Source organism: Aspergillus udagawae (assembly GCF_001078395.1).
Source record: "Aspergillus udagawae IFM 46973 DNA, scaffold_1, whole genome shotgun sequence".
NCBI lineage: Eukaryota > Fungi > Ascomycota > Eurotiomycetes > Eurotiales > Aspergillaceae > Aspergillus > Aspergillus udagawae.
This window is the reverse complement of record NW_025091264.1, coordinates 1,213,914-1,230,091: the sequence shown is the minus strand read 5'-3', so window position 1 is coordinate 1,230,091 and position 16,178 is coordinate 1,213,914. Positions and strand designations below refer to the sequence as shown.

At 50.3% G+C, this 16,178-nt stretch overlaps 8 protein-coding genes across 8 annotated transcripts; 5 read left to right on the top strand and 3 right to left on the bottom strand.

Moving 5' to 3' along the window:
* Window positions 1-702: 702 nt before the first annotated feature.
* Aud_000417 (ER lumen protein-retaining receptor) lies at window positions 703-1,855 on the top strand (the record flags this gene model as incomplete). The annotated part of the gene is made up of 3 exons (XM_043285930.1): window positions 703-799; window positions 873-1,165; window positions 1,232-1,855. 3 exons carry the CDS (start codon window positions 703-705, stop codon window positions 1,853-1,855), a joined length of 1,014 nt encoding a protein of 337 aa, XP_043141865.1.
* Window positions 1,856-4,259: 2,404 nt separating this feature from the next.
* Window positions 4,260-5,154, top strand: Aud_000416 (uncharacterized protein; the record flags this gene model as incomplete). The annotated part of the gene is made up of 2 exons (XM_043285929.1): window positions 4,260-4,388; window positions 4,456-5,154. The coding sequence occupies 2 exons, from the start codon at window positions 4,260-4,262 to the stop codon at window positions 5,152-5,154; spliced, it is 828 nt and encodes a 275-aa protein (XP_043141864.1).
* A 1,337-nt stretch (window positions 5,155-6,491) lies between these two features.
* Window positions 6,492-7,840, bottom strand: Aud_000415 (putative translation factor pelota; the record flags this gene model as incomplete). The annotated part of the gene is made up of 3 exons (XM_043285928.1): window positions 6,492-7,151; window positions 7,212-7,706; window positions 7,763-7,840. The coding sequence occupies 3 exons, from the start codon at window positions 7,838-7,840 to the stop codon at window positions 6,492-6,494; spliced, it is 1,233 nt and encodes a 410-aa protein (XP_043141863.1).
* Window positions 7,841-8,629: 789 nt separating this feature from the next.
* On the top strand, window positions 8,630-9,797 carry Aud_000414 (aldo/keto reductase family protein; the record flags this gene model as incomplete). Its single annotated transcript, XM_043285927.1, has 6 exons — window positions 8,630-8,701; window positions 8,768-8,778; window positions 8,852-8,909; window positions 8,974-9,155; window positions 9,213-9,582; window positions 9,642-9,797. The coding sequence occupies 6 exons, from the start codon at window positions 8,630-8,632 to the stop codon at window positions 9,795-9,797; spliced, it is 849 nt and encodes a 282-aa protein (XP_043141862.1).
* Window positions 9,798-10,206: 409 nt separating this feature from the next.
* Window positions 10,207-10,998, top strand: Aud_000413 (uncharacterized protein; the record flags this gene model as incomplete). Its single annotated transcript, XM_043285926.1, has 1 exon — window positions 10,207-10,998. One exon carries the CDS (start codon window positions 10,207-10,209, stop codon window positions 10,996-10,998), a length of 792 nt encoding a protein of 263 aa, XP_043141861.1.
* A 705-nt stretch (window positions 10,999-11,703) lies between these two features.
* Window positions 11,704-12,564, top strand: Aud_000412 (alpha/beta fold hydrolase; the record flags this gene model as incomplete). The annotated part of the gene is made up of 2 exons (XM_043285925.1): window positions 11,704-12,136; window positions 12,203-12,564. The coding sequence occupies 2 exons, from the start codon at window positions 11,704-11,706 to the stop codon at window positions 12,562-12,564; spliced, it is 795 nt and encodes a 264-aa protein (XP_043141860.1).
* Window positions 12,565-12,859: 295 nt separating this feature from the next.
* On the bottom strand, window positions 12,860-13,931 carry Aud_000411 (intradiol ring-cleavage dioxygenase; the record flags this gene model as incomplete). Its single annotated transcript, XM_043285924.1, has 4 exons — window positions 12,860-13,045; window positions 13,108-13,175; window positions 13,249-13,610; window positions 13,684-13,931. The coding sequence occupies 4 exons, from the start codon at window positions 13,929-13,931 to the stop codon at window positions 12,860-12,862; spliced, it is 864 nt and encodes a 287-aa protein (XP_043141859.1).
* A 675-nt stretch (window positions 13,932-14,606) lies between these two features.
* On the bottom strand, window positions 14,607-15,705 carry Aud_000410 (tRNA 2'-phosphotransferase; the record flags this gene model as incomplete). The annotated part of the gene is made up of 2 exons (XM_043285923.1): window positions 14,607-15,497; window positions 15,559-15,705. The coding sequence occupies 2 exons, from the start codon at window positions 15,703-15,705 to the stop codon at window positions 14,607-14,609; spliced, it is 1,038 nt and encodes a 345-aa protein (XP_043141858.1).
* Window positions 15,706-16,178: the final 473 nt, after the last annotated feature.

Genomic DNA, 16,178 nt, shown 5'->3' with positions numbered 1-16,178 from the left:
CAGAAGCTCTGTATTTGAAGATGCAGCAAGAACATGGAAGAGCAAAGAGCATAAGCTGGCTCGCGAGATGGTCTTAATCCATCGTAGAAAGGAGCTTGTCTGTTTAGTCAATCGAGAAGCTACTTATGTTCGCAGACAGCTGGGAATGGAGCTAAGGAGCGACGTCACCTGGTGGAACTCACGTGATGGGACAACGCGGCCCTGCTTTCTAAGGTAAAGCCAGATGGGCGGTGGATCACTGAGAGGAGAAGCTGAGATAACAGATCGCAAGTGCTATCACTTGTTACGTACCTCGACCTCTGCTTTTGCTTCACCAGTCACCATGCACTATCGACATTTGATTGTTTTTAAGTGATTATCCCTCTTGAGTATACAGTCTTCTTTCTTTCCACGCCAATACTACCAGACGAAGAATTCCAATTGTCACCTCGCTGCCTAACACGTGAAGCTACCGCCGCATCTAGGTAGTCTTATCTTGGCCTCCCGCGAGGAGTCGCAGTACAACGCCCAAGCTCCAAAAGCTGTCTTTACCACAAACGAAAGCTTCAGTAACTATATCACCTGAGTACCTGCTTGATTAACTAAACCTTATCGATGTTAGTCTAGAACGGTGACTCTCCAGACCGTCTCCAGACCGTCTTTCAGCGTCTTTCCATCAGACCACGAGTCGGGCTCCCTTAAAGCTTCGAAGAATAAAACAAGATGAGTATGAACGTCTTTCGCCTGTTAGGCGATCTGTCTCACATATCGTCGAAATGCATCTTGATGTGGGCCATTCATCGGAACAAAAGTGCGGAAGGTATGTACAGACACTCCCGCCCCTCACCATAGGGATGGGGACGTGCAACTGACTCTTCGATTCTGAATGGCAGGTGTCTCGCTACTCACACAGATGCTTTATGCTGCTGTATTTGTCACACGCTACCTTGATCTGTTCCGAGGGAGCGGTTGGAGAAGCTTCTACCTCGTTTTCTTCAAGTTCTTCTATATATTCTCTTCTTTCTATATCATCTTTTTGATGATGAAGGTCTACCCACGGACGCGTGAGAGAGAGAGGGCATGGAAGATGGCTCTCGGTTCCATCGTGCTTTCGCTTGTCCTAGCGCCGATTGTGACTCCTATTTTCGACGATAAAGACCTCTTCAAAACCCACTGGTTCACCGAGGTGGGTCTAGCACACTGTGCACACAGAGATCTTGTTGCCCCAATGCTAATTAGAAGTTTGATGCAGATAATGTGGGCCTTCTCCATCATCCTAGAATCCGTATGCGTGCTTCCCCAGCTCCTTCTACTCCGCCAGACTACCGTTCCTACGGTCATTGATTCATACTATCTCCTTGCTCTGGGCTCTTACCGCGCGTTCTACATACTGAACTGGTTTGTGAGAGGGTTTGGCTCCGAGAAACACTGGGATCCGATCGCGATGATCTTTGGTATCCTTCAAACTGCTTTCTACGTTGATTTCGCTTGGGTCTACTATTCTCGTCAGCGCGTCAAGCTTCGAAATGGCGGTGTAGTCGATTCGGAAGATTATAGTAAAAGTTGGATAGTTAACAAGGTGTTCAATATCAAACGGCGACGAGAAAGTCTGGACGAGGAGCAGAACCTTACCGGAGAAGGAGTGGAAGGGGAGAGGGGAGCCGGTGGTGACAGGCCTAGCAACAACCACTGGGGTGCTCGCGGCATTTCCATCTCGGCTGACGATACCTTGGACGAGCACACCCGGCGCAAGCCCGGGGATGCGGATAACGAAGGCTTGGAGGGATTTCTGGAAGATGAGGATGACAGTCTGGACGATCAGACTGATGGGCAGAGCCCATTGCATCACGCACCGGTCACGTCCAATCGCGACTAATAATCGCTGCTGTTGGCGATACATATATAGAAACCCTGTAGCAAGTGGATTGGTCTCCCTTGTTCCAGTGTCTCCTGGCTTTGGAGTGATCAGTTACTGATTCTGGCAATGTTTTCGGGGAGTTATTATGTATAATGGCTCAAGGCGTAATCATCGATCAATGCTATTTTTGATAACGGGCAGTTAGCCTTATCTACTTTTAGGATACTGATGAGATCATGAGAACCCATAGGGGTATTTTGACTGGACCATCAATTTAAAGTAGTGCGGAGATCCATGGTAAGGTCAGGATCTGCCGACTAGCTTGCGATTTAATCTTTTGGTGCAACCTGAAACAAAAACTTGACAGCGCCCAGTGTTTCAGAGTCATTCTGAGCCATTGCTGCGCCAGGGCATAGCCACTGAAAGAAGGGTCCAGTTGCACTTCTACCCATTCAAGATGCAAACAGACGATGCATGAGTCGATACTTGAGAAGGATCCAATGCGTCCCTGGAGAAGGAGAACGCCTTGCAAGGTAGACAATTCTTTCTATTATCGACTTCAAACGTGTTTGCCCCTATCATGAACCCATCATGACGACAGAAAGCGCAATTTACCCAAAATGGACTATTGCTAAAATCTTGGCACCGCCTGCCGAAATCCCGTGAGACCACGTGCGCATGTGTATCCTATTTCGTTCCGATGATTTCAAAGCCCAAAAATGCCAGAAAATAATTCTGGGGGGAAAGGATGACAAATACTCCTTGAAATTAACTACCCAACAGACAAAAAGTCCCATTCTGAATTTATGACGGAACGCTAATCTCGACGAGACAGGCTCAGCTGAGTCGACCTTGGTCTCTTTCAGCGGGTCATCCTTTATTTCTTGAGCAAACAGTTCATGCTCTCTAAGCGCCAGCGCCAGCGCCATCCCGGATATACGGTCGATTGGAAAATGATGACTCGAGCCGCTGAACCGACTGGCAGGAAGCATATCCTCTGGCGCGTATGCGGCATGGTCTTCGTGGGACACGTGGCTCTGAAGGAGGGATGCAGACCACCGGCGAAATAATAATGATGGGAATCTGGGAAGCTGCCACTCATTACTTTTCACAGAAAGCTTGCTAGTCATGCAACCAAGACAGTCAATGATGCGCAATTACGGGAGATTGATTGAGGCTTTGAGCTAGGCTCTGCTTAAAATCTCACCTTCATGGCTCAGGCTTTTGGACTAGTCCACTAACTAGTTTAGCTCAGTCAGATCAGGCGTCTAAGACCTTCTCGGAGCCCACTGGACAAGCCAAATCCTCCAGGGGTTTGCAGCCGCAATTACGAACAAGCGCTTAATGGGCCGCTATCCGTGCATCCTTGTCTGGCTCAGGACATGGACCGTTCCCTGATGGACCTGTCTTTCCTGACATAGTCCAAGTGGGTTTTTAGTAATAATTGCTCCTCAAGTCATGCTGAGCAGTCAATTATTCCGTACTCTGGCCCCATAGCCGTCTAGAAACAAGGATGTAGACTCGCTGTTCTGGAACTTTAGCCCTTTTCCTTCCTTAATTTCTTTTGATTGCACTCATCCTACCATCCGCTTACTGGCATCATCAAGAACGGCCAATTTCTATACTACTCCACTAGCTAGTCAGTCCTTCGAGATCCTTAGCGCTAGCCCCTTTACGATCATTTGACTCCTGAACTGCTGCAGCGGGCCACTAAGCCCTGATGCCATCCAAATGTCATCCTACAGGTTCCCGCCTCCGCTTCCTGGGTGATCCGATGCATTGGGACTTTGCTGCTGCGGGAGCTATCTTTCCCTCGATCAGGGTGGGCCAAGTGCTGATGTCTGCGCCCCGAGAGTTTGGGGGCTGGAATTCTAGCTGTCATGTCATGGCGAGAGAAGATATTGCTTTCCTTTGATAACAATTCGGACCCCATCTTTGGGATAGCCAGGCGCTTAAATGCAGAGCCATCGTCGTGTCTACACCTCTCGTTACGAGCATATTCGTGCGGCACAGTGATAGTTGGCGGTATATCTGATGATTTCTGGAGCTCTTTTGGCCCGTTGACGTGAGAGCTACTCAAATCTGGGCCTGCCTTGCAAGGCATTTCGACCACAGCTTGATCATCCCGACTGGCGTATATGAACCTGGATCAGACTTTTGTTGGACGTTCTTCTCGTCTGCAACCCATTTTATGCCTTCATTTCGTTCCTAGAGAAATATAATAAGCTGTTGCGCAGAAGTGGTTACTTTGAAGTCGTTGTGGCGGGCCTTTATATTACTTTCAGTCGACCGTCCCTCGTGCTTCTTGCCGCCGACACCTGTTTGTCCTCCAGCCTGTTTCATCAACCGTTTCATCTTTTCTCGCCACGCATCAGTTCATTCGCTCTCGTCCTGGTGTAAGCGCGTGCCCAAAGTTTGCTCTATGTATCCTCAAACTCCTTCCGGGTTCGCCGGCCAAATGCCCTATGGCCAGGCCACTCCAGGAAGACAGGGCGATGAATTGGATGAATACTATGAGGCACTACCACCTCAATGGTCCGGGGTTGAAACGGTAGGCCAATCTTCCGTGACATCTGTCCGGTGTTTCAGCTAGCTGACCAAACATTTGCGCTGCTTAGTCTCCATATTTAGCAATGAACCAGCCAAACTGTACCACAGCAGCTGCATATCCGTCCGCCGCTATCTTAACACCAATCAGTCTCCCAGACAGCTCCTTTGTCCATGCAAGACCGAGCCCAGTTGTCAGTCATCGTTCGCAAGAATATCAGTACAACCTACCCGAAACAGTGCCGCACCATGGGCTTGGGATCACCGCACCGTTTCCAAGTAATTTCCCCCGAACGGTAACGGCGGGTCTAGGACACGCTGTAGATGAATACGACTTTGGTCATGCTGAAGCTACACTGTCTCCACATCCGCCTCCAGCGAAACGAGTTCGAAGAGGCAGCTCGAAAGGCGCAAGTTCGAGTCGTGAAACCCCAGTCACAATACTGCCTCATCCTGAGGGACTCCAGCGACTAGAGCAAGAACGGCGGCAAAGCCATATTGATCTTCATCCCCACCACAGGTCTCGGGCTCCCGGCAGGGGCCGGCGCGACCCGCAAGCGGAAGAAGAAGATGCTTTTGTCGAGGGACTACGAGAACAGAACCTGGCATGGAAAGTCATCCGGGAGATGTTTCGCGAAAAGTTCAACAAAGACGCATCGGAGGCACGCCTGCAAATGCGGATGCTGCGCCGGCGCAAAGAACGGCTAGCACGGTGGGATGAGAATGATGTGAGTATGTGTGTCGTGACCCTCTCCGTTATTTTGTCGTAATTTATTATTAACCGAGTGCTTCAGATCCCACTTCTCATAAAAGCTCGGGACCACTGGGAACGTGAAAAGTATCATTTCATTGCTCAAAAGGTGAGATCATTCCACCTGTTATTCATGGCGTACCCATACATGTTCTGCGAGCTAAAATTCTGATGCAGATGAGGGACCTAGGCGCTAGAAGGACATACACCTCGCAGCAGTGTGAGGCTCAACTTAAAGACATGGAAGCTGAAAGCCGAGAACGCGCCGATGCCTCGTTGTCGCAGATGACAGAGCGCTCACGGACTCGAAAACGAGTTAGGGCCAACAGCGACACGGGGCCATACGTTTGACGATTTCCCTATTTTCTCTTTTTGGCTGACGTCCACAATCATCGTCCAGAAGCGCAATGATTTGATCTTCCATAGTGCCGCATTGGGTGGCATTTCTGATTAGCAGGGTTTAGCGCTGCGCATAGCATTGCGTTCTCATTGCCTCACTGGCAATCTCTCCTCCTTTGCATATTTTTCCTTTCGCCAATTTTTTTCATGGACATATACTTTTTATACAACTCATGTAGAGACATGTCGATACGAAATTGACCATGAGTACGTCTACTGGTCATACGAATACATAAAACTTTCCAAATTTCATGCCTTCCAAAATAATTTCCAATATTTAGTCTCGAGGATGGCCAGAGAGGTCGCGGGCGGTCACTGTAGTACCCCAGGCGTGAAAACAGCGCCGGATGGACTCCGTACGCTCACATGTACAAATTCCGAATCCTGCTTTTGGAGAATCGAATCTAGATCCTGCTGAGAATCATCAAATCCTCTCACAAGCCTAATCAGGCCCCATGCATGCTTAGAACCATCTGCGGCTAAAAATCAGGTCCAAAGAGACAGACAGCGCATCCGTCTATAATTGCGAAGAATTTAAGACTACGCCATGGCAGTGGGGGCTATATGTCTGGATTAACTACGCACCAGTCAGCATGCGGCGTAGGCGCTTAACCTGCAGGACGTGCAGCAGACCCGTGCAAAGGAGTGGTGAGCCGGGCTCAAGTTTCAGACATGCGGCTAAAGATGGTGTAAGAGCTAGGGATGTTAATACGGGCTAGGCTATTTAGTCTTCAGCTTACATAGGACGTACAGATCCAGGGACACGGACATATTCGGACATGGGGACTTATTTCCGTTCTGGGATGTATGCGGGTGGTATGGAATCGTCTATAGTCAAATGTAATCGCTAGTGCAAAGATAGGCGCGTCGAGATTTATTCGCTTCAACGATATCGTTTTTAAGCGTGTCGGTTATGTCTAGCCCCCACTTCTGAAGACCAGTATTGCTCAAAGATGGTCAGCTAGATTGAGCAGTTTCTTCGTCCGATTCAAAGTCCTCCTCGGTTACTGGGAACGTGCACAAAGCGGCAACGCCTCCCAATCCGTCCAGTCTTCTCCCGCTCTCATGGTCGGAGCTGAGTACACGCACTTCGCCCCCCTCATCGTCCCGGACTCGGTCAACAAGTGACACCCATCGCTTGCGCTCCGCCACGTCCTGGGACCGGAACAATCGATTTGAGATAATGAGGACGCCGCCCCCACGGCCCACAGCCCCTTGGTTGACTGCCGACTCGACCTCACGAGGTCCGTAGACGGCCTTGTTACTCTCCTTCCGGAGATGTCCAAGAAAGTCGTCCATCAGTTTGGTCTCGCGGGCATATTTGGTATCCGCAAGGATGGTCTTCACTGCAGGCGATTGCAGAACCTCCGCGAGGGAATGCAGATAGCCTGAGGCTGAGTGGACAACGACAATACTCGGCAATAGTCGTTTGAGGGCAGGTGTGGTCGTCGAGGCAACAGACTGGATGTATTTCTGAAATCCGGCAGCGACAAAACCAGGCGAGGCGAGAAGAACGGGCTTGAGGGGCTCGTTACTGGTGACAGACGTAGCGCTGGTGTTGAACTCCATCTGTCGGAGAAGAGTGTCCAGTGTGATCTGGTAGAATTTTGACATTCCCTGGTTCGCGTAAGTAACTATTTCTTTAGCAGTGCATTAGCACATGGCTGAAGGGAGTACCTTATCATGATCCCCGCCTCCGCCGCCTTGTCGTTTTCGAGGAACCGACATCTCGACCTTCTGCTTCAAGATGGTTTGAAATTGCCCAATGAAGCAAATGTGGGCCAGTCCCTCCTGCATAACAACAGCGACCGCTTCCGCCCTCCGTTTGCCGCTCTCGTCAACGGCATCCTGGAGCATCTGTACAGCAATGCTGTCCCACCCTACTCCTTCCCCATTCGCACCAATCTCTTTTTCCAGGGTGAAATTGCGATTCAGCTCCAGATCCAATGTATGATGTTGTCCGACTTTAGTGTGCGGTGTCTCGTTCACGATTGTTCCTCCGACATGCAGTTGTGAGCTCTGAGGGTCGAAATCCAAGCTTTTCACACGGATTTCCAGCGTTAAGTGGACTCGGGACGAAGATGTTGCACCGGTGTCGTGTGTCGTCGTGACGCGACGGATTGCGCTTGCGCGAAGAAGGTCACCGGGTCTGATCAGGTTGTAGGCGTGCCACTTAATGCAGGAGCCGTCAGAGCAGGTAAGTGTCCGATAGGGATCGGGTCGCATACCATATCCTCCGGCTCTTCAGGACACAGAGTGACTGTGCCTGAGCCACCGTGCTCTATCTTGTTCTTTATTAGACGCATTTGACCAGTAGGTGTATAGATGTGGGATGTTAGAAAAATAGATAGCCAATAAGTATGTATATCCAAGATATGGGTGTTTTAAGTCGTTGCGATGAAAGTATACTTTCCCGAAGGAGATTCTTAGGTCTCGATCAAGCCAATAGTAAGAGAGACACTGTCGCCTTCGCAAATCATGAAGAGACCGACGTAAAGTAGAGAGATGATTCAACTTCAAGCGCCAAGGCAGCTTCAGGAGATGCGGGACGGTTCCTGAATAGGACTAGCGCGGCTCCTTATCGATAAGAAATATGGAACCCTAAGCCCTGAGACCGTCAGTTGCGCAGATAGATGAGTGATGTCATCCATGGTATATAGTATGTCGATGATAGCAGATCACTTCAGGAGTGTCTCTAGATCGTGAAAACAGCCTGCTTCCAGGTCAAAGTAGTGGGTGCAGGAGAACCAAGGCTGGTCTTCTCAAACAAGCTTTCTCAGTCTTTCTTGACATTGAACCAAGCCAACTCAATGCCGTTATCCTTTCCTGGACCCCGACAAAACCTGCCCCACGGTAGTTGCCCCCCACCACAAGACTAACACCCATCAGGAAGCTCGTAATGGCATTTTGACTTTCGGAGAGGGAAGCAGTAACGGTCTCCAAGACTCCACATCGTCATGGACTCACAATGGATGGCCAGCGACATAAATAACGATCCAAGTTCGCGCAGCTATGTGTGATTTTCCCAGCCATCCGCTCTATCTCTCGACCGATTGTTCCTTTTGCCACCATACTACTCCGTAGTAACTGCAACAATGGCCCCTCTATCTCTCCAGTCCACCTACAAAATGGTCTCGGGATATGAAATCCCGGTTGTTGGGTTCGGCGTGAGTAATAAGTCCCAGTGTTATAGTTTCCACTATGAACCAAACCGCTGACACAAGGATCGTAAGGTTTATCAAACGTATGTTCAAATTTTGTAGCAAGTCATCACTCAAGGATTGAACACCATACCTAATCTGTAAATGGAAATGCAGACCACCCGAGATCACCGAGAAGGTCACGCTCAAGGCACTGAAAACCGGATACCGCCATGTAGGTGCCATGAGAACCGTTGAAGCACCAGGCAAATTGAGGCTAATCGGCCGTGCTCCCCTAGATTGACAGTGCAAAATTCTATGCGAATGAGAAAGAATGTGCGGAGGCTATAAAGAAGTCTGGAATTGACCGTTCGAAGATTTTTTTCACCACAAAGGTTCCCCTGACTTTCATGTCCTATGAAAAGGCTAAGGAAGCCATTAAGCAAAGTCTCGCTGCTGCCGATCTTGGTTACATCGATCTGTAAGCGAATAACCCCGGTCTTCAACGATCATGACGCCCCTGGCTAACTAAGGGCAGAGTCCTGCTGCACTCGCCCTACGGTGGGAGGGAGGGTCGCCTTGGTGCCTGGCGCGCCCTCGTGGAGGCTCAGAAGGCAGGCCACATTCGTTCCATTGGCGTCTCCAACTATGGCATTCACCATCTGGAGGAGTTGGAGGAGTACATTAACAGCGGTGTTGGAGGCCAGATTTCCGTTGGACAGTACGAGATTCACCCCTGGTGTGCGCGAGAGGACATTGCTGCCTGGCTGAAGAAGCGCAACGTTGTTGTTGAAGCCTATTCTCCTCTTGTTCAAGCTCAGCGCATGGACGAGCCTGTATTACAGATCTTGGCCAAGAAGCACAACAAGACACCAGCTCAGATCCTGATCCGGTGGAGTCTGCAAAAGGTACCTTCCTTCTTTTGTTTCTATTATCGATTGTGTCTGTGGCTAATGCAGTCTTGCAGGGCTATGTTCCACTTCCGAAGTCTGTGACCGATTCCCGTATCGTTGAGAACACGCAGGTGTTTGACTTCGAATTGTCTGGCGAGGACATGGAGAGTCTGAACACCGGCATTTATGCCCCTGTTTGCTGGGATCCTGCTAAAACTGTTCCACTGTAGAGCGATCCCTTAAAACACTGGAAATAACAGGAAGACGACGGCAGGAGGCGAAAAAATACATACATGTCTATCTCGCTCATATATACAGCACCTTAGGTAAATGCAGGATTTTGATGGGCAACAATGATCAAATCTCAAAAAAAATTGTATCTCTGCGTTGAATTGAGCACTTTGTAAACTTAAGCAGTGGAGACTGCCACGGGAAGTACAGAGTAGGAAACTACTGTTGATCTGGCCGGGATAACATATCACCGCAAGCCAAAGATGTCAACAATAGGTCTCTCCGCGTTCTCAATAATCTATCACAGAGGTATTGCCATCAACAATAACCGAGAGAAGCTTGCAAGTTACGATCTTCAAATGCACCCTACATCTTGATATAACTGAACCTACCTGTCATCACTCTACCATGCCCGATCAGCCGCGGCGCATTATTCTGGAAAAATCCAAAACAGTGCGCCGCCGGTATCAGCGCAGCAACAAACGATTCCAATTTACAGATTCACAGATCGAACGCATCGAACGCGAAGAGGAACGCGAAGCACGAGCTAAAAAGCTTAGAGAAAAGGAGAAGAAACGCCAAGCCAGTAAGAAGAAAAAAGCCGAAAAGGAAGCTAAAGAACGAGAAGCACGAAGACGACTCGGTTTCCCTGATCCTCATGCTCTCCCCGTTCCTTCCAGTCAGCCATTGCTTTCCAGATTTCTCAAGAAGCCTGCAGCGAAACCGGATACAGAGAGCGAGACTTGTGAGGAGACGGAGCTAGACAGCCATAGTCAGGGGAGTGTCGCGACCGAGATTGACGACAGCCTGCTCTCGGATTTAGATGTCGCTGCCTTAGACGATCAGACGGCTGCAGGGGTATCAGAGCCAGATAATCCTACAGCACGCGATGATGGCAAGGGCCATGTTTGTCGTACACAGGGCGATGATGACGAGTTCTCCGAATGCTCGATTTTCTACGACGAAGACATCATCAAGGAAGTGGAAACAATTGCTACTGCACAAGATACGGCAGGCAGGCTGGGGGAAATAGATCAGGCGACGAGAGAGCCATGCAAACCTGCGTTAACAATAGGAGAATCATTCCAAGACGACACGGCGATACTCCTTGAAGAATTTGGCCATGAGTTCGGCAGCGATGAGGAATTCGAACAGGAATTGATTCGACTCGCTACTGTATCCGTTGGAAACCCATCTTGAGTTGACTATACGAATATTGGATATTCAATATGCGATTGGGAACATTGTCTACTTTGGTGGATTCAATGTACAAACCCCGTCGGACAAGTTCATCCTTGATGGACAGACTGCACTGGAACCATTGTTGACAATCACTGACAATAATAATCCTGCAGACTCGCAGACTCGCGCAGCTCACCACTAACGACAGCCGTTTGATCCGACCCGACGGCCGGCCGGGCGGCCAGACCCGCACTGATCGGATCGGGATGCCCCTCTTGTCGGGTTGGGCGGTGATAAGCTGGCGGCGGCTCAACCCCACCATGGTAGCAGGCATTCCGACGAAATCAATTATTCTGGACGAGAATTATGAAGGCAGCTTTGCACGAACAGACATTATGTGGTAACAATAGTGATGGCCACTTGGACAACCGCCTCGTTGTGCTGAAAACTCTATATCGGAGCGCGTTATCGATAAGATAGGAGAACGAAGCCGAAGAAGTAACAAGATAACAGTCTGTTGACGTCAATGCGGAATAAAACATAGCGTATCGGCTCGTTTTGTTTGTGAACTTCTTGGAGATATCTCATTGCTATCTATTTCTTCGCATTCAGTACATTCTAACGCTATTGCAAACACTTTCTCGCCCTTCCTCACATTTTGTACTGGCGTTGCTGCCCCGAGATATACCCACCGTTTACTTCCAGTCTCAACGAATCGAAAAGATGCCGTGCCTCGAAGTATGTGGGCACTCAATCAACTATGCTGATTCCCATCCCAGTGGAGCTCCCAAAGACGGCGCGACCATTGTCTTCATACACGGCCTTGGCTCCTCCCAAAATTACTACTTTCCTATTCTCCACCATCTGACTCCTAAGCACCGCTGCATCACCCTCGACACCTATGGTTCTGCCCGCTCCCCGTACACCGGCCAGCCCATCACCATTGCTACCATTGCTTCGGATGTCATTGCGGTGCTGGATGCGCTAAACATCCCCAAAGCCGCCGTCGTCGGCCACTCGATGGGCGGACTGGTCGTGACGCTCTTGGGCGCAGAGTACAGCGATCGCATCACGGCTGTAGTAGCCGTGGGTCCCACCCATCCCTCGGAGACTCTAGCATCCACGATGCGCCAGAGGAGCGACACCGTGCTAGAGGGTAGGTTGCTTCCATAGGCCTAACTTCACTGTCAAAATGCACAACGTGTGAGCTAACCGAAAATAGTCGGAATGGAAGCAATGGCCAACACCGTTCCCAACGCCGCTACAGGCTCGCAAGCCTCCCCGCTCGCCAAAGCGTTCATTCGCGAGCTCCTTTTAGGCCAGAACCCGAAGGGCTACGCCACGCTATGCCAGGCTATTGCCAAGGCCCCCGCGATCGACTACTCGTGCATCACTAGGCCGTTTCTGCTCATTGCGGGCGAAGAGGATAAGTCTGCGTCGTTGGAAGGGTGCAAATATATCTTTGACCGGGTGTCCAGTGAGACGAGGAAGATGGAGGTATTGCCCAAAGTCGGTCATTGGCACTGCATCGAGGCACCGGATCTGGTAGGTGGGATGATTGCGGGGTTTATTGAGAGATTGTGATGTGCTGTAGAGTTATAGTACCTTGGGGGATATTGAACGGATTGTCCTTGAGTTTAGACGTGAAATTAGTACTTTAGTGCTCCTGATAACGCAGCTGTATCAATCCATTATCAAGCTAGAAGCAATACAGGCGACATGAGCGCAATTTCGGCAAGTTCAGATCAAAACGGCATAGGCTCAAAGCTGGTTCCAACCAAAACGAGAATCCATCATCGCATTACGGTATCACGGAAGAACACACAAATATATATACACAAATCCCGGCTATTGTCAGACTCCAGTCCATTCCATTGGCCTACGCCCGGTCCGCCACCAGCTTGACATCATATTCAAGCTCAAGTCCAGCTTGAGGGTCATCCCTACGAGGCACAAAGTCCACGATCAGCGAGTCCTTGACGGCAAACACCGAGTCATTCGTCAGGTACTTGTCCTTGCGGTCGAAGATCTGTGTGGTGAGTGGCTTGTAGCCTCCATGCGTAGCCTGCAGTGCAGTTAGCCCAAGCTGCCTCCTTGTTAGGTTATTCGGGAAAAGTGAGTCCTCACGATGATGTGGATATGGGCAGGGCGGTAGGGGTGTCGGTCCATGAGCTCGAGTAACTTGCCTGCGGGACCTGTACGTCACTCAAGATCAGCGTTTGCTCTGCCTCTGCGGGGATAGCGGTAGCGGTGGACTAAAATACGTACCGTCATTCGGCACAGGATACGGCGTCGGACGCAGGCAATAAAAGTAGTACCGCCCGTCGGCATCCGTCTTGAACTTCCCGCGCAGGTTGAACTCCTCCTGGTTCGGATCCTGCTGTTCATACAGCCCGTTCGTGGACGCCTGCCACACCTCCACCGTCGCGCCAACGAGCGGCTTCTTTGTCTGGAAATCGATCACGCGGCCGTGCATGAACACCATCTCGCCGTCCGGCACGTCCTTGACGATGTTGTCACCGTTGTTGCGGTAGGGGGTGTCGGCGCGGAAGAAGGGGCCCAGGATGGCGGTTGCGGTGGGTGCGTCGGTGGCCTCTTCAGCGAGCTTGAAGGTGATTTCGTCGACGAGCCTGTGTACACACAGCAAGCGATACGATTAGTACTAGAGTCAGGGACAGTGAAATAGGGATATGTGGAACGTACGACTCAAGCCCGATCACGTCGCAGACGAGCTGGCCTTCATTGCGCTTGTCGTCGCTCATCTGGCCCGCCCAGTTGAGCAGCTTGACGCCGGCCATCCATTCGTCGACAGTGAGTTCGTTCTCGCGAGCAAAGTCATGGACATGGCGGATCAGGCTGGCCATGACCTTCCGGAAACGCGGGTTGGTTTTGGGACCCATCGCGTTGATGACATTGTCGGTGAAGTTGGGGTCGAACCGAGGATTAGCCATGACTGTAGGAAGCCTCAAGGATCGTATCCGGAGAGAGGTTGGGTATATACTGAATCAGAGATGGAAGAGAGGGCGTGGATGGGATTCAATAACGGTCAACGAAAGGAACAGTCTCAAGGATTATCATCCAGCTTATATTCCAACAAGATCAAAATCAACGGAGTATGATTGGAAATACTCGCTTTCCGGACGGCAATGTATGCCCCAGATCCTAAGAAGACCCCGCAAATGATGAGAGTCCGTCAATTGCTATAGAATGCCGGTTCACCACCATGATAGTTAATTGGGCAGTACGATGATTGGCCATTCAGAATTGGTAGACATCGCAATCGGAAGCAGGCTAAAGCCAACAATCTAACTGCCCTTTGTTCCGTCCTGTCATTTGCAATGCAGAAACGTATGACACCTGTCGGATAGGGAGTAGAGAAGAATGGCGACGATCCGATTTCCCCGCAATCCGTCGGATGTCGGATAGTCGCGCTTATGTAAGGGCCCAGCATTAGTTAACTATCCCCCGCACCGTCAGGTGATTTTGTTATCATTATGCATTAGAGTACCTCGCTACCTTCTCGTGTGTCCAACTCAGGGCTAATTTCTTTAATCACCTGGTGTTAAATTAAGCATCTTACATTCAGTTAAGATCAGTAAGACTTGATCACCACAGGATCGTGGAGATCATGCATTTCTTCTACCCCCTCTCCCATCCGATCCTGCTCGTGGACCCTTAGGAATGCCTTTCTGAAGCAATTCCGACGGCAATTCCTGTATAGTTTGCCCATGTTCCCAAATCTTCCCCAGCCCACATTTCTTTTCCACGACAACATCAAAGAATTCAACTGGAATAATCTTCTGCGACGTACCATCTCCAGTCTCTTGATTCCCCTCTATATCCACGCCCTCACTCAGGATAACCCCATTCTCACTGCGCCAGAACGGGCACCCCGCAGCCAGTGCCTTCTTGAGGTCAATGTAGATCAGAATCTGCGCATCTCGCCTCATCCCTGAGATTACCCGCCCATCGTTCCGGCCCGAGGATCTCATGGCTGAGTGCGCTGTCCCGTCTACATGCGTAGGTAGCACGGATTCCAGGGAAGGCCCTGTTGCAAAATGAACCTGGTTCCGGCCCATGCACCGAAGCCCGCCGGACTGGAGAATGGCCGGCCAGACGGCATGGTATGTCCCGTGCACAACAGTGTCTGGTAACCTCGACTCGTCTCCCAATGTCAGTCTCTCCAGAAACGCGGCCGCTTCCACGCTCTTAATGCTGTGTCCCTGCGTCGCTCGGATCAGGAAATGAGACGGGTCTGTATCGTTCACGGCGAGTGCCGTCGCCGTAGCGTTCTCTTGTCCCGCGCTGGTGGTGGGTACTTGCGTCGTAGGCATGAAGCTCGATTGTGTTTCGCAGGCGGGTGTTTCCCCTTCGCGTACCCCAGGCGTCGTCGTGTCGCTTATCGCATTCGCCGAAGGGATGTGTAACAGCGCAAACCGCTTTTTTTCGGACGAAGCGACTGCGTGAATGATTTCAGGAAGGGTAACCTTGAGAGATTTTATTTTTTTCCATGCTAGCTGTGCGAGGTATGTTCATCAGTCATACACCCTATTGAATGGTTCCGTCTGTGGTGCATACCACGTCCGCCACGTTGGCATACCCTTGAGAATCCATTTTCAGCCCTTCCTTTTCTGCTGCATGACGCAAGAGCAGACTTAAGGCTTTGGAAATGGTCACTTCACGACTCTGGTTGCCTCCTCTGCCCCTGCGTTGATTTTGCGACATTGTGACGGACTCGGCAAGCGGAGAGGAGGGGTATGTCGTCAATGAACGGAGGTTCCGGGTTCGGCGTAGAAAAATGGCGTTGAAACAGATTTGTCGGTTAATTGTGCTAGCTTTTGTACTGTATCTGAATCCCGCAGCGTCAGTAACTGACTCGATAGAAGACTCATCCAGAGGCTGAGCTCACGCGATGACTCAAAGTGGTTCCAGCGTGACTGGGCAACTGGGTTCTGTGCGGTGAGATAGGAAAAGCTATGAGAACCGAGTCCACGAGAGCGCCTCAAGCTGCAGGAAAATATCTGCCATCAGCATCAGCGAGAACGGGAATTTGGTTCAAGTTTGGCCATACAATAATGATACACAGCTCGACGATCTCAGCTGTGCAATAGACTAAACGGAGAAATTTGTTTGACATCATCGGCGGACGATAATATTCCCCGACTGACCCACCGGACTAGGAAAAAAAAAGAAGCTAA